At 44.9% G+C, this 20,924-nt stretch overlaps 1 protein-coding gene across 1 annotated transcript in view; it reads left to right on the top strand.

The window, feature by feature from the left end:
• The window catches only part of PHACTR1 (phosphatase and actin regulator 1), a 250,946-nt gene that overhangs the window by 209,113 nt on the left and 20,909 nt on the right, over positions 1-20,924 (top strand). Inside the window, exons 8-10 of the mRNA XM_033154579.1 lie at positions 4,697-5,018; positions 12,034-12,242; positions 12,825-12,981. Of these exons, the coding sequence (XP_033010470.1) occupies positions 4,697-5,018; positions 12,034-12,242; positions 12,825-12,981 (688 nt within the window). The remainder of the gene's footprint in view (positions 1-4,696; positions 5,019-12,033; positions 12,243-12,824; positions 12,982-20,924) is intronic.

Here is a 20,924-nt window from a genome sequence, read left to right on the forward strand (position 1 = left end):
TCCTGTATTCTATTTCAGACTTGATTGTTCTGTGTGTGTGGTGGATGCTCATCACAGCTGCCTTTAGGCTTCTATCTCCAGTAACATTCTTCTAATCTGTTCTTCAGGCCTTCCAGTTATAGAGGTTTCTTTTATATCCCCCTTTCAGTTTTCTTTTGCTCTGCTTCATAATCCATATAATAATAACAACACACTAGGTATGCAGCTAGCTGGTCCTCTGCTCCAGGGATGCAGAAAGAATTTACAGGCCTCGCGACCTCCCTAAGCTGGTATTGCAGAGCACTAATGTCTGATTAAATTAGCTGTAGGCCCCTTTTTGGCTTCCTTCAATTGTCAGTGCCCCTCATGTCCGTCTACCCACTACGTCTCACCAATCTTATATGTCTTCACTTCTTGCATAGACCATGTTGGTTGGTTGTGGCTACTTGCAGCGCCAAATTGTACTTAAATAATTTGTCCAGGAACCTTCCTATGCATCTTCAAGGAAAGGGGAGAGTTTGTTTATTTCTTCTTCCTACCCAGTTGTTTTGTGTGTCCTTACACTCTTTGCAGGCCTGCAGAAGCCAGCAACTAAAACCATTTTAGGAAATATAGGTTATTTGTTTGTTTGTTTGTTTGTTTATTGAAATTGCCAGTTGCTATATCTTGCCCACAGCAACCCAAAGCGACTTACAACTAAACAAATGGACGGTAAACACCTCATAGTTACATTAAAGAAAAATACATTTTTTAAAAAAATCCCACCTACTTCTAAAAGGCCACAGGGAGTTAAAGGCCAAAGGCCTAAGTTTTTGCCTTCAGTTTGGTTGTATTTTTTTATGTTTTATTTATTGTTCATGACTACTTTTGTTGCATTGTAGTTATGTAATTTTTTCACCTTGTAAGCTGCCTTGAGCATGGTTTCAACTGTGGAAAAGTGGCAAACAAATACCATTTTTTCGCTCCATAAGATACACTTTTTCCTCCTAAAAAGTAAGGGAAAATATCTGTGCGTCTTATGGAGTGAATGGTGGTCCCTGGAGCTGAATTGCCCAGGGGCCAAAGGAGGATCATGCTTTTTATTTTACAAAGAGAAAAGGGAGTGTTGAAAGGACCTGCTCAGCAGCTGATCAGCAAGAGATCGGAGAGAGATAAGAGTTCTGGCTCCCTTTCAGCCCCGCCCTCCATTGTTGAATGTGCTGCAGAGGGAGGTTGTTTGTTTCCCCAGTGACATGTGACTGGCTGATTAGATTATCTGTCTGGAAACTGTAGAAAAGGCTCCCTTGCCTGCAGAAATGTGAGTTGAACCCCATAAAAATGGGGATTTTCCTCTTTGCTTTTCCCCCTTTGCAAAAGGAGCTTTGCTTTTCCCCCTTTGCAAATGTTTTTAGATGTTCTTATTTTTATCTGTAAGCCACCTTGAGTCCCAGTAGGGGAATATGTGGGGTATAAATAAATATATAATAACAATAATATTATAGCTGGAAAGTTCAGTTATAGCTGGATTATTGGAGCATGGTGCTGACAATGCCTAGGTTGCAGGTTCGATCCCCATAAGGGACACCTGCATATTTCTGCATTGCAGGGGGGATGGCTAGATGTTCCCCAGGGTCCCTTCCAACTCTATGATTCTATATCTCTCTATGAGATTATAATAATTTACTGTGGGTTCAGTACATCTCATGCACACAGGTATGCCATTGGCATCAAACTGTCCACATGACCACATGGTATCAATTGCCAGCCCACAATTACAGCCCCCCCTTTTTAATTCTCTGTTTTCCCCTAAATATATGATTTAAATAAAAAAAAAGACAATGTGTTGCCAATGAACAATTTCTCATATCTCAGTAATCTATTTGCAACATCAAGCCCCAACCTGGAAAACAGAGCTTGAGTACCCTGAAGCCCCTTGCCTTGGGAGAAGCCCAATTATAAATTATAGAATTGGAAGGGACCCCAAGGGTCATCTAGCCCAACCTTCTGCCATGCAGGAATCTTTTGCCCAACGTGGGACTTGAACCCATGACCCTGAGATGAAGAGTCTGTGGTAGAGTCCCAAACCTACTTGGAGATGCTGGGGATCTTCTGTGTACAAAGCAGATGTGCTACCATTGAGCTACAGGTCTTCCCCTTCTATCATTAGAGGACAAAGCTAGGATTATAAAGCTAATCACAGGGCATACCTAGTTTAACCAGCTGATTGCCCTTAATGCTGCAGAAAATTTATTCGTCGACATTGAGGCAGTCTGGGGGGGGGGGGAAAGAGCAGATCTTACAGGGCAACCTTGGGTCACTATCTGCTTTTTGACTGCAAAGTGTCTTTGACACCATTTCGGTAATTTATGGCTTCTGCACGCGGGGGTTTTATTGCTCATGACCCCTCGCAACATCAAATATGCTTTGCAGTAGCAAAATGGGAGTGGGATATTTACGCTCCCTACACACTGCTTTTTTTCTTGAAACCTTTGCCCTTCCCCAGGCATTTTTACCCCTTTCAGTGGTTTTGATCTGTATTTAACTTGTGAACAAAGCTCTTGAACCTTACAGAGGATGCAGATACTGGGGGTGCCTAATAGTGCATGTGATTGAGGTTGTAGTTTGGCCTCAGGTCTCAGTGAAATCAGAATGGCTTATTTCCGAATAAACATGCATAGAATCTGGGTGTAAGGGTCGAAAGACATAAATTTCTAAGATTCTTTATGGTGTCCTCTGGGGATATTATTAGATTTGCATAGTCTCTGGAAATGAGCAATCAGCTCTAATGAATCATCTTTTCCAAGCCAAAAGTAAATTAACCTTATTCCATTGCTAATTTCTCCAGAGACACCGTTGGGTCCCGTTTTGAAGGAATTCTTATAAATGAAGACCTTCGGGTTTTCAATATAGCTCCGGCAATATAGCGTGCGTGCGTGTTAGTGCTGAGGATTTTGTGAGAATAAACTTAAGACACACTGGGAATGATTAACAGAAAGTGATGGAGGGAAACGATTTGCTAGAGTTTGGCAGGAACAGTAGCAGGAGACACATGACTGCAGAAAGTATTTCACTTGAAGTATGTCTTGTGAGGAATGGGTTATTTAAAAAAAATCTTCTGAGATTTCAACTGTTTCTTTTTTAAAGTGTGTGCATTTTTAACTGGTTCAAGTACAACAATAGACTCCCCGCCCCTTACATCTCCCATGATGAGGTCTATGTTTCGAACACGTTCAGCTTTCCCAGCCATTACAGTTTCAGGATGCTTGTCAAAACTGTGATGTTTGGGATGTGTCAGCGTATCTACTAAACAATCCTTTCAACAGCAGGTTGGAAACATTTTTATGTACCCAGGCATTATAATTTCTATAATTACACAGAAAGGTAAGAGTGCCTCTGAACCTGGAGCCAATCCCACAGTCAACTTTATAATTTTTAACTGCTGCCTTGTATTACGGCTGGCAGTAGCAGCGTTTTGTTGTTTTTTTGTATTCAGTTTTAATGAATCAGTTTATATTCTACACCTGCCCTGCAGTCTATGGAACGGCAGTATGAAAAAGTTAGTATTTATAAATAAATGCAGGGCCAGGTTTTTGTGGACCCTTGATATTAGTAGGCCTCTTTTGGTGCCGCTGCTAGTAGCTCTGGAATCTATCTAGATCCTGAATCAAAGTGTAGACCAAAGTGTTGATTTGCATTACTCCATTGATTATGAAGTTTTTGCATTGATTGTGTTTATATCCCTCAAGCTATCAACAGTCAATCACTGTCAGTTTATACCACATGCAGTAATAGATAATGATAGCAAGAGAGAGGCTGGCACTGAACCAATGTGTCTTACCTGTCATGTGACTGCAGTTTGATTCCTCCTCCTCCCCCCCCCCGCGCCCCCATTGTCAGTATCTGTAATATTTCTTCATCAAGCACAGCTTGAATATCACACCTACGTAGATGGATCTGACTTACAGGTGGTACTTGGAAGCAAAAGATCCAAAGCAATGGATCCATCCATGTGGCGATGGTGGTATTGTCTTCTGCTGCCATGTTTGCAGGAAAGGGCAACCAAAATTAACAGGGGGCTGAAGCAACTCCCCTGTGAGGAAATACTGCAACATTTAGGGTGTTTTAGTTTAGGAAAAAAATGTGAGTAATGGGGGACATGATAAAGATGTATAAAATTATGCAATGTAAAGACAAAGTGTATAGACAGAGGTGTTGCTCCCCCTTTGGTGGTGTTTGATGAACTTCTGCGATCAAACAAAGCTGAATGTTGGGAAATTCAAGACAGACAAAAGGAAGAACAGTACATTACTGAACTATGGAACTTGCTCCCAGAAGATCTAGTGATGGCCACCAGCTTGGATGACTTTAAAAGGGGATTGGATAAAAAATCATAGAGGAAAAGTCTGTGAATGAGTACTACAGCCCTGGTGGCTGTTGACTGACTCCAGGAGCAGAGGCAGCTTACCTCTGAATGTTCGTTGTTGGTTAGCACAAGCAGGAGAAGGCTCACATGTTCAGATCCTGTAGCAGACTCCCTGTAGGCCTCTGGCTAGCCCTTGTGTAAACAGGATGTTGGGCGATCCAGCAAGACTCCTCTTTGGTTCTTGTGCATGGGAGAGCACCATGAGGGGGGAAAGACTCCCATGCTGTTTTTGTTTTTTTTAAGGAGACCTGAATGCCCCCACCTCACAAGTGCTTATCTGCCTATCTCTGAGTTTCTCAAACTTTTATCTTCTAGATCCTGGTGCGCCTGTGAAACTGCCTTGTATGCCCGTCAAGCTGTCGCCTCCGCTACCTCCAAAGAAAGTCATGATTTGCATGCCTTTAGGGGGACCAGACCTCTCCCTTGCACCCTATTCCACACAGAAGAGCTGCCAGCAACCATTGGCTTCGCATCACCACACGGTTCTACCATCACAGTTAGCACACCAGCATCAGTACGGCAGCCACAGCCCACATTTGCCTTCTGGATCCAGCACGTTGCCCATGCATCCTTCAGGGTGTCGCATGATCGAGGAGTTGAACAAGACACTGGCCATGACCATGCAGAAGCTAGAAAGGTAACATGGTGTTTTGCATTGTATTCTTCTTCTTTTTAATAATAATAATAATAATTTTTATTAGAGTTTATGAAGAGAAATACAATACTTCATATCTACACGAGTCAAAATTTTGGCCTTGCCTCCTTCAGCCTCTGTAAGCTGGAGATAATTTTGCCATCTCTTTGCACTGAAGCATTCAGAAAGCAAAGATGCAACAACATCCTAGTGGGTGGACCATATGCTTTGCACGCAGATGGTCCCAGGTTCTTTTCCCAGTATCTCCACTTAGGACTGGGAAAGACCGCCTGTCTAGGACCCTGTTGATGGTCCAAGGCTGCTTCCCACCATCTGCCATCGGAGAAGGTGCTCCCCAAAGAGTGAATTTTGCAGAATTCACAGAAGCTGGGTCTCTCTGAGGGCAGGTGGCAATTGTTAACATGCTTTAACATGAGGGTGTTTAAGTGATGTATATTTCCCATTTTGATATGGAACCCCCCCCCCCACGTTATCAGAAGTTTGAGATACACCAATCTATTCTGTTATGCAACATATCTCAGAATGGTGATGATGCAACCATTATTGTTATCCTCATCTCTTTTTCCTGGATTTCAGCGAAGGACTTTCATAGTTTGGGCTTTCTTTTATTTTAAAAAAGAATGTTATAGGCTGTGTGCAAATCGGACAGTTCCCATTGTCTTTTGAGATAATAACTTTCTGTATATGATAGGCTTCAGTAATTTGGAGACTAATTCCTGCAAGACATTTGAAAGCCGTTTGGCATTAAGCCATTTATCTAGATCGCTACAACCTGGAATTATTTCATCTTCAAATGCTGTGTACTTCTTATCATTTCATGTGCCAGTTTCACAGGTTTCTAAAAATATTCTGCTGATCAGTTCTAGTGGCTTAGGCATAATCGTGATGGTAATCTTCATTACAGTTCCTATTAGTGCCCTCATTTTGTTTCACTGTATGTATTTAGTGGTGGAGAAGGTAGTGACAGCTGACTTTGAATGAGGTTGAGGCTTAGGATCTGTGTGGTTATGACCATTTTCTAAAATGAAGCAACGTGGTTAAGAAAATAATGGTCAGGCAGATGTTGGAGCTGAAACAATATGCCCAAGGCAAACAAGGGTCCCTTCATGAATGTGGCTTTGAAAGATGAATAGTAGTGACTGTCTGGTTTAATAATCAGCACAAAGTAATTTTATGGAAAGAAGACCTGCTGGAGAAGAGTCTTCTGTTGTCAACTGCAGTCACTATATTCATTCCACATGTAGTGCTAGACAAATACAGAATTAGACCATGCTTTGTGCTTTTGGAGTCTTCTAATTTTGCAAGTTTGCACACTTGTAGAGTACATTCCCTTCTTAGTTAAGAAAACCTAATGTTAAGTGTTAAACACAGACTTCTTCAAATCTGCTCAGACATGGAGCCAATCGAAACAATACTACAATCTTCTAATGTAAACAAATCAGCCTGCTTGTCGGTTTCCCAGAGGCAATTATTTCTGTGTTACGTAGAAGCCTATATTAGTATCTGTAACAGGATGTTAAGTCTTCCATCCCGTTACCTGAAAGTGCAACTTTGTTAGGGGAATTCTCAACAGAAATTATTGCAATGCCCCATCCTGTGTTTTCATCTGGGGCAATTCCTTCCATGTGCGCAGGCTCGTGTTAACTGTTAATTGCAAAATTTGGTCCGTTGTAAATTAAAGAGTGGACACAATTCTGTGTGCAATAAGAATGCTCACCTTTTGACTTCACAGAAGCATCTGTTCCCCCACAGCAATAGATGTTCCCGTTTCTAAACTCCTATCAAGCCTGCAGTTACTAGGGCATGCTTTATGGTTAATAAGCAGAAAACAGGTGATGTGATTTGTTTCTGTTTTCAACTCCTAGTTAAATGTAGACTACTGAAAGTGAAGGCCTCTTATATTTAAAGCATACCCTGAGAACTGAAAATCCCCCTCACAGAGATACAATTCCCAGCACCCTTAACGAATTAGAGACACGTGGTTAGACTTAAATTTGATCCATTTGAGTTGAATAGCAATTTGGGAAGGGAGTACAAACTAGTATCAGTTGGAACTTCTATGGTTATAAAGGAATACCTCTAAAACACACATGCAGAGAGGGAGAGGGAGGGGGAGAGAGAGAGAGAGAGAGAGAGAGAGAGAGAGAGAGAGAGAGAGTTGTAAGAATGCTGGACCTTTGTGGAGCTTTAAGTGGCCCTGAATGCCCAAGCAACACGATGTTTGTCCATCTTGGGAGCAGAGTATGGCTGCAGGAAGTCAGATTTCATTTATTTAAAATGAAGGAGCATTTTTCTAGCCCTCGTGGATTCAGAGGAAATAGAACTATGTGAACCGTGTCTGGTAAATCGAATCAAGGGCTGAAGGCAAGAATACTGGGAGTCAGGATGCGGGACTGTAATTCGCTCTGTGTGTGTGTGTGTGTGTGTGTGTGTGTGCTATTTCAATGGCTAATATATCCTGTCTGACCGACCTTGTTAGCTGTCTAGACCTCGTTCAAATTTACTCTTCCTTTTTCTCTGCAGCACTATTTTATAGCAGCTAATAATAACAATGTGGCACTACAAGTAAACCATCCCCCTAAAAAATAAAAATAAAACCCCTCAGTTTTGGGTGCAGTGCAAAAATATGCCAAATTAGCAACTCTGTACAAATGTACAACGTTTCAGAAATTTGATTTCATTGATGCAGTACTGAAGAGGGCAGCAGTGGCACAAAGGCGCATAGCCCCCACCTATTTCCCATAAGCCTGAAGCAGTAAGCTTTGTACCAAAATAATACGCCAATTATTTCAGTTGCACTCAGTGTCAAAAATGATGTCTCTTAACTTCCACAATCCTCACAAGATTAAAAAGCTGGTGGCTGTTTCCCCCTGAAAATGCCCCTGCTCTTTTCATAATGCATGTGGACAAAGCATCTACAAAGCCAACATGTCCTGATACATTTTTAAGTTATTTTGCTGAGACATTCTCTGTTTTGGCAAATGTCTCCAAGGAGATTAGTGTAGATTTTCAGAAGAGATGCATTTCATTTTTTAAGAGGTTGGTTCTGCCAAACAGTGTCTCTTCTGGATGTTTTTGACAGCATTGCTGCTGTTAGTTCTGCTTGCCTCAAAAGAAAAATTAAAGGAGATCTATTGCCGTGTTTGTAGTAATGAGCTTCAACAAGAGATGTATTGAGACAACAGGAGCCTATCATATGCATACATTGTATAATGTACAGTATATTTTGGATGTGAAGTTATTGGAAATTTTTATTTGGCCTGTTGCTGAGCTTAATGCTCAAATTTTAAAGCACATGAAATGAACTGTTAAATGTTTATTTTTGTTAGTGTTATGTTGTACTGATATTATACTTTTTATTGTGTATCATTAATTTATTACCGGTTATACTGTCAGTTTTTTATGTGAACTACTTTCAGTTACGGGAGTTATCTTTGGAAAGGCGACACACACACACTGATTACTATGACTGTATATATAAAAACTGCAATATATCTGTACTTACTCGAGAGTAAGCCCCACTGAAGATGGTCGAACTTACTTATGAGTAAACATGCATAGAATTGTGTCGCACAAATATATCTGATTGCAAAGCTGTTTAGGCCTCAAAATGAACAAGGACTGAAAAGGCTTGAGTCCAGTAGCATCTTTAAAACTAAATTATATTAATTGACTATAAACTTTCAGAGGCTCTAACCTGCTCCTTCGGATATCAAGCTAACAGACAGAAACTGAGCACAGGAGACAGAAGGCTGAAATTGGCAGACATGTGGCGCAAAACCACCTGATTGCCAGTCTGCAAACAATATATTTTTATGTCTCTCACTTGAAGGTAGAGGTATGAAATGGACCTCCCAATGGCGGCCAGCACTCATCAGAAAAAGCAAAGCAAGCTACACTTGCGATAGAGCGGAGGGGTGTGGGAATTTCTCATTTACACAATTGAACCAGCTTTGGATTAGAAAAAGGAGTATTTATTGTGACAGCCAGGCAGGGATCAGAGGCGGAGCGACAGGGGTGGGCCTACTGGGTGCTACCACTGAAAGGGTGACAAATCCCAGGTGGTACTCACTGCGGGGCCTGCAGCACGCCCAAGCTACGCATCTTGAGAGATGTGGTGGCTTGGGCGCACGCAGGCTCTGCTGCTCAAAAGGTCCACCTGCTGCCTCCCCGCAAGCTGTAGGGCGGTTGAGGCAGGCAGACTCCTCAGAGCCCTGCGGGCAGCTCCCCCCCCCCCCGCACCGCTCTCCCCCGCACCGCTGGCACCGCCCCATGCCACCCTGGGCACCCAATCAGATTGCTCTGAATCTGGCAGGGATGTATGCTTGCAGAGTACAATCTCGTCCCTGAAGTATTGGAACTGTTAATGCTAGCTAGAACGTTGACCCGTAGTCACAAATACTCTGTAGATTGAACATGGGACATTTCCTCTCACTGTATGATTCTCATTTGCAAATCGGGACACAATCTCATAAATAACAGCCAACCAAGTGGAATTTACTCCAGAGAGGTGACATAATGGAATGGCATGGGTTCCACCTTCTCATGCTTGAAATAGCTTTTGCTTAGATGCAGGTCAGATTTCTGGTGGTAGCCCATAAGGATATGCTTACAGAATGCAAGGTGTTTGTGTTGTTTGAGTATGTAGTGTGTTATCTTGGGTGCTGATTTCAGAGAAGGATTGACTTCGCATTAATCTAGTCTGAGGTGGGCAACCTTGGGCACTCCAGATATTGTTGGTCTATAACTCTCATCATCCCTGACTGTTGGCAACGCAGGGTTGGGCTGATGAGACTTGTGAGTCTAGCAATATTTGGAGAACAAGTTTCCTACCACTGATCTAGTCCATCCATATACAGCTTTCAGAACTTAAACTATATGGCATTCACTGAGGGTTTCTTTTAATATAATGAATTATTCCATGCTTTTATATTTCAAGGATATTGTATTTTATTTTCCATGTTAATCACTGAAGAATTGCACAGATGTGCAGGAAGGTCGAGTTAGTTTTTTATATATAAAAAATAAAATAAAATAATGGATGAAGGCTAATTGAATTTAAATTATTGAAGCATATCCATAAATGAAAAGTTAATTGAAAGTTTTAAGGGGATGTTACACATTTATATATTATTAGGAGGATTTAGGCTGACATTCGCTTTTTTGGGGATAACACGTTCAACGTATAAATGTAATTAAAATCAAATACCGATGTTCCCATCCCAATTCATCACCAGTGTTTTTTTATCCTTCATAGCGCAAAATCTGAATATCTCTAGGCACCCATTTCCTCTCTTCAATTTGCTCAGTAACGATAAATATCTCATTATTGCTATTATGTTACGCCTGTAAAATAGCATTAACAAAATTATCTCTTTGAAGTGTAATATAACCAGTATAACAATACAGTGAATGGAGAGAGTGCTTTATTCCCCAAAGGCACAATCCACAGGCAAATTTTCCTGTAGAAATTTAATAGGGGCCGTGCAAGTTCAGCATCTTCATATATCTTTCACTGCTAACTGACAAACTTAGTTAGCGCTAGACCTACTCATTGATACTTGTTGAATTGCTTTATGCACTTGCGTTCTGATTTTGGCCCACCCATCTCTCACAACAACTCTATGTGCCTCCCCCTGCAAGTGCAGGTTGCCAGCCCACAATGCCTTTTTTCTACTAGTTCACATAACATTTCTGAACTGTCAGCCAGTACAAAGTTGCTTAAATTGGGGCCTGTTATGATAAACTAGAGGACTGCTATTCATTGGCTATAGCTCCCTTTATGGTAGGGAAGTCCTTGTGGAATAAAAAGAGCTTTACAGTACAGTGGTACCTCAACTTACGAGCGACTCGACTTCCGTATTTTTCGACTTTCGAATGACCTCCGGAAGCGAAAAAATGGCCGCCGCTTCCGAAATTTTCAACTTGCGAAGGGAAAGTGGCAGCACGATACCTCAACTTACGAAAATTTGAATGCGCTTTTTTCGACTCCCGAATTTTTTTCCCATTCTGAGATGGCGCCTTTGACTTACGAAGATTTCGACTTATGAGCGCGCCTTCAGAACGGATTAATTTCGTAAGTCGAGGTACCACTGTATATGGAAGTCCCCCATGAGTTGTGGATTTTGGTGAATGCTCTTTCCACTTGCAAGCATTTATAGGCCCACTTATCTCTTGAGATCTGCAGACCAGGCCCAGCTTAGGGGTTCTTCCATTACAGAGGTAATATTTGTGGAGAGCATAACAGAGCCTCCTTGGTGGTAGTTCTCACACTTTGGAATTATTTGCTCAAATTGGCCCAAAACTCTGTTAGAAAGAAATGCTTTGTTTTAGGGAGCTTACAGCATCATATGTTTTTAGTACTTCTGAATATTATTATTATTATTATTATTATTATTACATTTGCTAATAGTCACTTTCTTTTCTGCCCTTTTTTGTTTAACTGGTGTGTACTTAGTCCCTGGCTGTGTTTTTTTAGTGCCGTTCAGTTGGATTTTTTGATGCATAGAAACTATACCATGAGTTCTGTGAAAATGGAGAATAGGAGAGATAAACGTTTTTATATTTGTGCATTATGAGAACAAGTACGCACACAGTATTTAAAGAGCTACCACAGTGGGTGCTTCACCCATTGTGTAAGCCTAGTTTTGAAAATTGCAGGAGAGGACTGCCCACTTTACTTGTTAAAGCAACACGTGCATGTTTATTTACATTATCCTTCATCTGTGTTGGTGGGCATTATCCAACTGGCACTCTTCACCTTTTACCCAGCTTGAACTGAATCACATTGCAAATGTGGGTCTGAATTGCCAGGGCTCATACCAGGACATGAAAATGTTCTGCATCCAGTGATTACGCTTCAAAACTTTCCCCCCTGCTGTAGGAAAAAAAAAAGTTACATCTGTTCAAAAGGCACTAGCATAACCTTTTGATGCTTGGGAAGCAAGTCATTCCAATGTCCTTCTCTCCCCACCCCCCACCCCCTGATTTCCCCAAGCTCTGGTCTGCATGGCGGAGACAGTGTCACCAAATGTGGACCAGGAGGCCTTTCAGACATGAGACAAGTGCCAACGGTTGTGATCGAATGCGATGACAATAAAGAAAATGTGCCTCATGAATCTGACTATGAAGATTCTTCATGCCTCTATGCAAGAGAAGAAGAGGATGACGACGAAGAGGAAGATGAGGACAGCTCATTATTTACAAGTAAGAACTGCTGCTGATAACAACAACACAGTGTTGTAGACAGATGTGATAGCCTTGGCAACAGGCACGAAGAAGCTGAAGGACAGCAAGGTGACTTGCTCCCTCCTTAAAGTCCTTAGGTTCAAGCCCACATATCATTCCCATCCGCAGGGTGGTATGCATTGTGTTAAGGACCATGGAGCAGGAAGATGAGTGCAAGGCTTGTTTCCTTGCCCCACAGTCCTTCCTCTAAACTGCTGTTGCTTTGATGCAATGGAGAGCCTGTCAGGGGCTTGCTGCCCTCTTGTATCACAATGATGGCAGCAATAGGTCTTCGGTGAAAAAGAGACACTGTTTTCTGGGCTAAGGCCGGAGCCACTTCTGCATTCACACTGCCTGTCTAGAGCTGAGGTACAAAATAATAATTTGCATTTCCTTAATAAGTAGCACACTGAACCAGTGGAAAGGCTTTTAAAAGAGGTTTCTAGTTTGAAGATCAGAATAGCATCCGTCTTCCTATGTAGGAAAAAAGTCTGTGTTGCTGTGATCCTAGTGCTATAGATGAAGATGTAGCACAGTCTAAAATTCTTCTTTCTGCCCAAGGTTCCCTTGCTATGAAAGTCTGCAGGAAAGATTCTTTAGCCATCAAACTTAGCAACAGGCCATCCAAACGAGAACTGGAGGAAAAGAACATCCTACCCATGCAGACCGATGAGGAGAGGCTTGAGCTGAGGCAGCAAATCGGGACAAAGCTGACAAGGTAAGAACCGTGCAATTTCCTCCCTTTGACCCACACCAAATGCATAAGGCAACTTGAGCTATCCAGCTATTTATTCTTGAACTTAACAAGAGGGCAGCGCAGCGTCCAGCCAAAGATAAGCACTTTCAATCCCAGAGCTAACAGTAAAAGAGCTTTTGTGGCACTTGTCCCCCACATTTCCTCTGAGGAGCTCAAGGAGATGTGTGTGGCACCCACACAGCCAAGTCTCCCACTTCAGAATAATCCCTTAATTTTCTGGCCCAGCCAGTTTTCAGTATCAACAGTTAGAACACTTGGTCAATTTCTTTATACTATAATAACATTTCCAAAACTTCATCATTCTTTCCTGATCACTAAGGAATTGGCACATAATGACATAGATCTCAAGTTAAATTAAGGGAGTAAAACCCTTCTGGTCCTTTGGGGAAAGTTGAGGTGCAAAGTACGATTCCAGCTGACAATTTTAACAACTTTTCTAACAGACTTTTACCATTCTAAAGGAAGCCCCCAGAGTCTTGGAACAGCCAGCTGATTAAATTACCTACATTATTTGCAGAAAGAACATAAAACATAGAAGAAGAAGAAAACCCCCGCACATTTTTAGTACCAGACTCATTAGGAAATAATGATCACTGCTGAGACTGAACTAGATTTCTGCATCCACACAAGAAAGCTGATTAAAATGTCTTATACAAATTCTTTCGGCTGTTTCAACTCAGGAGTGAGCACTAGTAGAGGCTTTTGGCGGAACAGAGCTGAGCTCCATGAAGACACAGAGATTGCCATAACAAAAAATAAGCTCAGGCTGCATTCGCGTAGCAGCTTACTCCATTTTCACAATGCTTCCCTAACTTTCAATTTCGGCATTATATTTGACTTTTCACATGATGTAAAAGCAGTTTCTGGAAAGCTAATGAAATATAGTGCACGTCTAGTGCTCATTTTCTTGTTATTTGATTCCATTAAAAATACATTCACGATCCACTAAACCTGGAAAATCTCAGGAATAAAGTGATAACATTTGGGGTGCAGCTCTTCCCTGTTTTCATGAAGGAATCATGAGGGAACAGAAGCATGCATGTGTGGAAAGGGGTAGGGGAATAGGGACATTGTTCAATGATGCTCATTGTTGTACCACACCACGCCCACTGGTGTGAATGGAAATTAGTACAGGTGGCGGCCATTTTAGGTGTGTCCAATGGAGACACGATCACTGACACATGGGTCCTTTTTGACCCAGAAGAAGGCAGAACTGGGGTGGGTGGGGCATAACAGGGCAGGGCACGCTCCATCGATGTGTGTGGGGCCCGGGAACAGAATCCCTGCGCAAATTGGTTGCCGCCTTGTGTGTATGACATGTCAGTATATCAGTCAAAAAGCCACAGTTGTTCCATAATACAACAGGTACGAAACATGAATCTGAAACAATACTAGGAGGAAATTACTTGTTTTATTTTATTTTATTTTAAAAAACAACCCTACTGATAATGGCGCTGGGAGGAAAGTGAGCACAAGACAAAGGAGAGGGGTAATTTGTGGCAGCAAAACGTGGGCGGGGAGAGAGACGTTGTCAACCTGTCCTGGTGTGTGTCTCTGGGAGAGACTGAGAGGGTTCTGGAATCATACAGTCTCGTGTTGGCTTCTTGGTCAGCAGTTTAGTGCTGTCTTCCAGGTCAGCACCTATTAAATATTCAGGAACAGTCAGAAGCCCAATATAACTTCGTTTATTCAACAGCTCACTTCCATATTAAAACAAGAACACACTCTGAAAGCCCAACAAGAAGAACTGCCAGTTGGCAGTTGACAGTTGACAGAGATTGCCATTAGAACTTTCATCCACCTACGCTCAGCGATTGGTTAGAATCATAACGTGTTAAACCCAATACATAACACTCCTCCCCCCAACTTCCTAACAAAAGGAACAAACATAGTCATCAAAGTGTGCTGGCCTTTACCGCTCCCGCTGGGACCGTCGTGGTTCCTGTGCCCGAATGGGTGACCCAGGAGGTTCCTCCGGTACCTGCGGTCTAAGTGGGGAGGCCAGCTCTGAAGCCAATGGCACCATTGAGGACTCCGGCCTGAGGTCACCTTGCTGGGGTAACTCGGTCACCGGCAACCCATCTGGTTCCCACCCTGGCCTGGGCACAGATTCTCCCAAAGTACCCATTTCTCTGTACTCTGGTTCCGCTTGAAGTTCCCTGTTCGGAGGTGTCCTGGTTCTGATCTGGTCAAGGTGTCTCTTCCAAACCAGACCCCCCTCCAGCCCTACCTCGTAGGAGACCGGACCTGTACAGCGGGCAATGGTACCTGGGACCCAACCCTGTCCGGGCCCATAGTTCCGGACGTACACAGTGTCCCCAGGGAAGAACACTCTAGGAGCCCCCCGCACCACAGTCGATGGCCGTTGCTCAAGAGCCCGGTCGGGGTGCATACGATCAAGGAGGGTAGTGAGCCTCCTTCCCATAAGCAACTCCGCTGGGCTCCGGCCAGTCACTGCGCTTGGAGTGGTGTGTTGGGCCAATAAGAACTCCGCTAACCGGAGAGTCCAGTCACCATGCACTATGCGCCTCAGTGCGTCTTTGGTAGTACGGACCATGCGTTCAGCTTGGCCATTAGTGGCTGGGTGAAAAGGAGCGGAACGAATGTGGCGGATTCCATTCTTTGTTACAAATTCTTTGAATTCCGCCGAAGTAAAAGCAGTCCCATTATCACTCACCAGTGTGTCTGGCAAGCCATGTGTTGCAAATAGCTTCCTAAGCGCGTTTATAGTTGCTCTCGTGGACACGGTTGAGGTAGGCACCACCTCTAGCCACTTGGACTGAGAGTCGACCACTATTAGGAAGAGTTGGCCCTGAAAAGGCCCCGCGAAGTCCACGTGCACCCGGGACCATGGGGACTGTGTGGACTCCCAGGACTGTACTGGAGCCTTGGGTGGATCCGGCCGGGAGACCTGGCAGGGCTCGCAACGTTTCACCCAACCCTCTATCTCCGCATCTATGCCTGGCCACCACACATAGCTACGGGCCAATGCCTTCATCCGGACAATTCCCGGGTGAGACACATGCAGCCCTTCTAAGACTTTTTTTCTTAACGGGGTGGGGACTATAACACGGCTACCCCATAACACGCATCCTCGGTGAGTAGACAGCTCGTCTTTGCGGGCTGTGTAACATGAAAATTCTGGACCCGGCTTCCCGGGCCACCCCCTCCCCACCCAGTCCGAGACACGGGCCAATAGTCTGTCCTTCGCGGTTGCGGCAGCAATGTCCTTCACATGCAGGGGCTGGTCAGGTAAGTCTTCCAGGCGCAGGATCTGGTGGGCAGGAGCAGGGTCAGGGCCGCTCTCCGGCAGTGGCAAGCGGCTGAGCGCGTCTGCGTGACCCATGGCTTTCCCAGGTCGGTGCTGTAGTGAGTATTGGTACCCGGCCAGGAAAATGGACCAGCGCAATACTCGTGGCGAAAGCATCTGGGGTGTCTGGCGGTCGGGCGCAAAGAGTCCCAGGAGTGGCTTGTGGTCTGTAATGATTGTGAAAGGCCGACCATAAAGGAAGTCATGAAACTTTTTGACTCCTTTAACTATTGCCAAACCTTCCTTGTCGATCTGGGAGTAGTTGCGCTCTGCCGACGTGAGAGTTTGGGAGAAGTAAGCCACTGGAACTTCCCTCCCATCTGGGAGCTGGTGGCCCAGTACTGCGCCCACTCCATAAGGGGAAGCATCGCAAGCCAACACCACCGGAAGCTTTTCGTCGAAGTGTGCCAACACTGAGTTGGACACAAGCAAGTCTTTGACCCCTCGGAAAGCCTTGGCCTGTCGAGGGCCCCAGATCCATGGTGCTTTTTTGTCCAGGAGCCTGTGCAAAGGCTCAGCTACGGCTGCCTTGTGTGGCAGGAATGCATGATAAAAATTAAGAAGTCCCAAGAAGGCTTGTAACTCTGCCTTGTTCTTTGGGTCTGGGGCATCGCAAATGGCGCGCACTTTGTCCTCTGCTGGATGCAGGCCATCCGCGTCAACCCGGAACCCCAGGAAATCCACACTGCTAACTCCCAACAGGCACTTTTTCTGCTTTACTTTAAGTCCTGCTGCCTGGAAGCGTTGGAGCACTGTCCGTAATCTGGCGGTAAAGTCCTCTTTTGATGATGCGGCAATCAGCACATCATCGAAAAACGGTGTGACTCCGGGAATGCCTTTAAGGAGACGATCCATTAGGCTCTGAAATAACCCTGGGGCCACGCAAACTCCAAACTGTAGGCGTTTGACCCTGAAAGCACCCCTGTGAGTCACGATTGTCTGGGCGTCTGCGGTGGCCTCATCAACGGGCAGCTGCTGATAAGCTTGTGCTAAATCTAACTTCCCGAAAATCTTGGCCCCAGCCAGGGTCGCTAACACGTGGTTCACTACTGGAACCGGGTATGCGTGGTCCTGTAAGGCCCGGTTCAGGGTGCATTTGTAATCACCACAAATACGGACTGAGCCATCTGGCTTAACCGGTGTGACAATTGGGGTTTCCCAGGTTCCCGAATCTACCGGCTCTAAGACCCCTTGTGCGACTAAGCGATCAAGCTCCTCATCGATCCTGGGTTTCAGCGCAAATGGGACTCTACGGGCCTTGACCCGGATGGGTTGCACTGTGGGGTTCAGCCGTAGGGAAATCGGGGGTCCGTTGTACAGGCCCAGGGTTCCATCAAAGACTGATGGAAACTCCTGGCAGATTGATTCGAATTCTGCCCCTGGGGAAATCTGATTAAGCCCTGAAATGCTTAAGCCTAATGGCCCGAACCATGCTAGGCCTAGAAGGCTAGTGAATGGGCCTTTAGTTATGATGAGGTTCAAATTCTTGGTGTACTTCTTAAACTGGACCTTGAAGGTGCCCATACCCTTTAGCTGTATTCTTTTCCTCTGGAAGTCCCGCAGAACTATGGGGGCCGGGCGGAGAGGAGGACCGCCGTCAGGACAAAGCTCTTTCAGAGTCTTAGCAGATATTATGGAGTAGGATGAGCCGGTATCCAACTCCATAGTACACGGGGATCCCTCTATCTTGAGTCGCACCCTAAGCTTATTGGGCCCCGGGGACGGAAGTTGCAGTACCCTGGCTGAAGAGGTGGACTGTAACTCCTCCTCTATGTAGGCCTCATGGACACGTTGCTTGGGTCGTGCTCCGAAGGTCTTGGAGTGGCAGACTCGACCAATGTGCCCAGTTTTCCCACAGCGGCGACATGTGGCATTCCGAAACCTGCATGTCCGCCGCTCGTGGTTTTCTCCGCAGCTGGCGCAGGTCCCTTGAGGGGCGTCAGATGATCGCTGGTTCGACAATGTGCTCGTAGCTTGAGAGCTGTGGTGTCGGTCGGATCTGTCCGAAGCTCGGTGGACATCCCCATTGTGGGAATCTACTGAAGGTGACCGGTCTCGCTGTATGCGGTGAGTTCTCACTTCGGCATGTAGGCTGTAGGCCGCCTCATGGGCGTTATCCTTCTCAAAGGCTGTGGCCATATTAATTGCTTCCATCATTGTGATGTCATCTTTTGCCAGCAGCTTGCGGCGGAGACGGCTGTCTCGCACGCCAGTGATGAATCTTTCGAGAAGTCGTTCCTCGATGTCCGTGAATTGGCAATACATCGCAATTGCCCGGAGCGCGGTGATGTATTCACTCGCTGACTCTTGCGCTTGTTGCACTCTGTGCGCCAAGTCGTAGCGGCAGTGGTTCTTAGTTGGCTGAGGCGCGAGGTGTCTTGTCATAGCCTGTGTCAGCTCATCGAAAGTGCAGGCCTCTATGTCCCTGGGTGCCATCAGACCTTCCAGTAGAGTGATGGCGGAACTTCCCAGCACAGTGAGAAGTACATCTACTTTATCAATTTCCCTAGTAAACCCTTGAAGCCGAACATAGCTCTTTATTCGGCGGAGCCATTGTGGCCATTGCTCGGGGTGGCTCAAGTCGAAGTCTGGTGGTGGCCTAGTCTGCCCAGTGGCCATTTTCGTACCTTGAGCTGTCGCTTGTGTTGTGCTGGTTGATTGCGAAGGCGCTGCTGGCCCTTCCTCACTACCGGAGTTCTCCGCAGAGTCCAGCGTGACTTGATGTCGCACTCACTATGAGTGGCAGGGCGGTGCTGCAGTGCCAACTCAGGCCTCAAATCCAGGCCTCCAACTCAAGCTCACTGTGAGTGGCAGGCCTCAAAACCGGGAGGGCCAGCATCCCATCCTCGTCGCCAGTATTAAATATTCAGGAACAGTCAGAAGCCCAATATAACTTCGTTTATTCAACAGCTCACTTCCATATTAAAACAAGAACACACTCTGAAAGCCCAACAAGAAGAACTGCCAGTTGACAGTTGACAGAGATTGCCATTAGAACTTTCATCCACCTACGCTCAGCGATTGGTTAGAATCATAACGTGTTAAACCCAATACATAACAGCACCCTTGGAAAATTATTCAATGGGTGTGTCAGCCCTCATCCCAAACCTGTTGCTCTTTCACATCAGTTTTGTAATGTCTGGATCAAGGCAGAATTTGAATAGAACTTTATAAGAGCCAGGCAGTCAAATAACGTGGTGAGATATTTTGAGTCAATCTTCACTGCTGCTTCTTCACACCCATTCCCCCACCCTTTCTTGAACTTCCTTCTGCTTTCTTGGGTCTCCTGCCCCAAGAGGAAAATCCCTTCTCTGAAGCTGGCATTTGGTGGGCAGAGAAATCCTTTACTGGCACTGGTGGGATTTCCTCCTAATGTGAAAAATACTAGCTTCAGAAAAAGGATTTTTCTGAAGCAGGGGAGGAAAGGGTTGCATTCCTGCTCTATACCTGCTGTGATCCTGAATATTACCAGGCCCCTCTAGCTGATGTGATTCGAATTAAGCAACAACAACAACTGCACTTTAAATGCAAGGATGCATTTAATGTCAGGTCTAGTTGGACCTGTCCCTGTTCCCCATCCTCCAGACTTTGCAGTGGAACTCTAAAGGTTCCTGTTGCCACATGGAGAACTTGGTCATTGCCACTCTGACTCATCGTCATCACTGCAGTCGCTGCAGCCTTCCCCAACTGTGCCGCGAATTACTCAGCGTTCTTCATTACACAAAAGGTTCTTCAAATTGCCCTGGAGGGAAACATAAACAGCCAAATGAGAACAGTTATGTTTACTAAAAGTTTGCAGCAATGAGGTGTGCGGCACTGGAGGAAATTGATTTTCTTGAATGAACGTTAAGAGTACTGCTCAGTGTGTGCACTGAGAACTACTGCAAGAATGACCTCTATTGTTCATAGAATTGTAGAGTTGGGAGGGACCCCAAGGGTCATCCGGTCCACCCCCCTGCAATGCAGGAATCTCAGCTAAAAGTATCCATGACAGATGGCCATCCAACCTTTGCTTAATAGGGAGCTTTCTGGTTTTTTTCTTGGTTTGTTACAAATAGTTATACCTCACTTTTTCAGCCCAGAATGCTCCCCATACGGCTTTAACAAATCAGTATGAAGTACTTTGGTTGGCTATTCCTGACAGGTAACTGATTTTGAGAAGAAGAGAGTTCAGGAGGCCACCTGGGACTCCTCTGGGGTGTGGTCTGTGGAGCTACCTCTTATTGAGCACAAAATGTGGGAAGACAGGGGTGAAAACAAAATAATACAGATGTGCCTGGTTGCTCTCTCTAGGGGAGGGTCTAGGTCCTGCTGTAGAAAGCCCCCCATTTCTTCGGCCACCCTTTATGGAATCTCACATCCAAATCCTGCCTTCGAAAGCAGCTCTTTAAAAGATGCTGAAAATAATAGAAGCCTCAAGCACAATTCCACCTGGTAAAATCCCTTTCTATTCACAATGATACCCTTTGGATATATTTGTGTGTGTGTGTAGCCAAAATGGGGAGAGTTAGGTAGAGCATCTGCCTTGCAAGGAGGTGATTCCACCCCCAGCATCTTCAGGTAGGGCACCCCAGTAGGTGGGTAGGTGGGCAAG

The sequence above is a fragment of the Lacerta agilis genome, chromosome 7 (assembly GCF_009819535.1).
Source record: "Lacerta agilis isolate rLacAgi1 chromosome 7, rLacAgi1.pri, whole genome shotgun sequence".
Lineage (NCBI taxonomy): Eukaryota > Metazoa > Chordata > Lepidosauria > Squamata > Lacertidae > Lacerta > Lacerta agilis.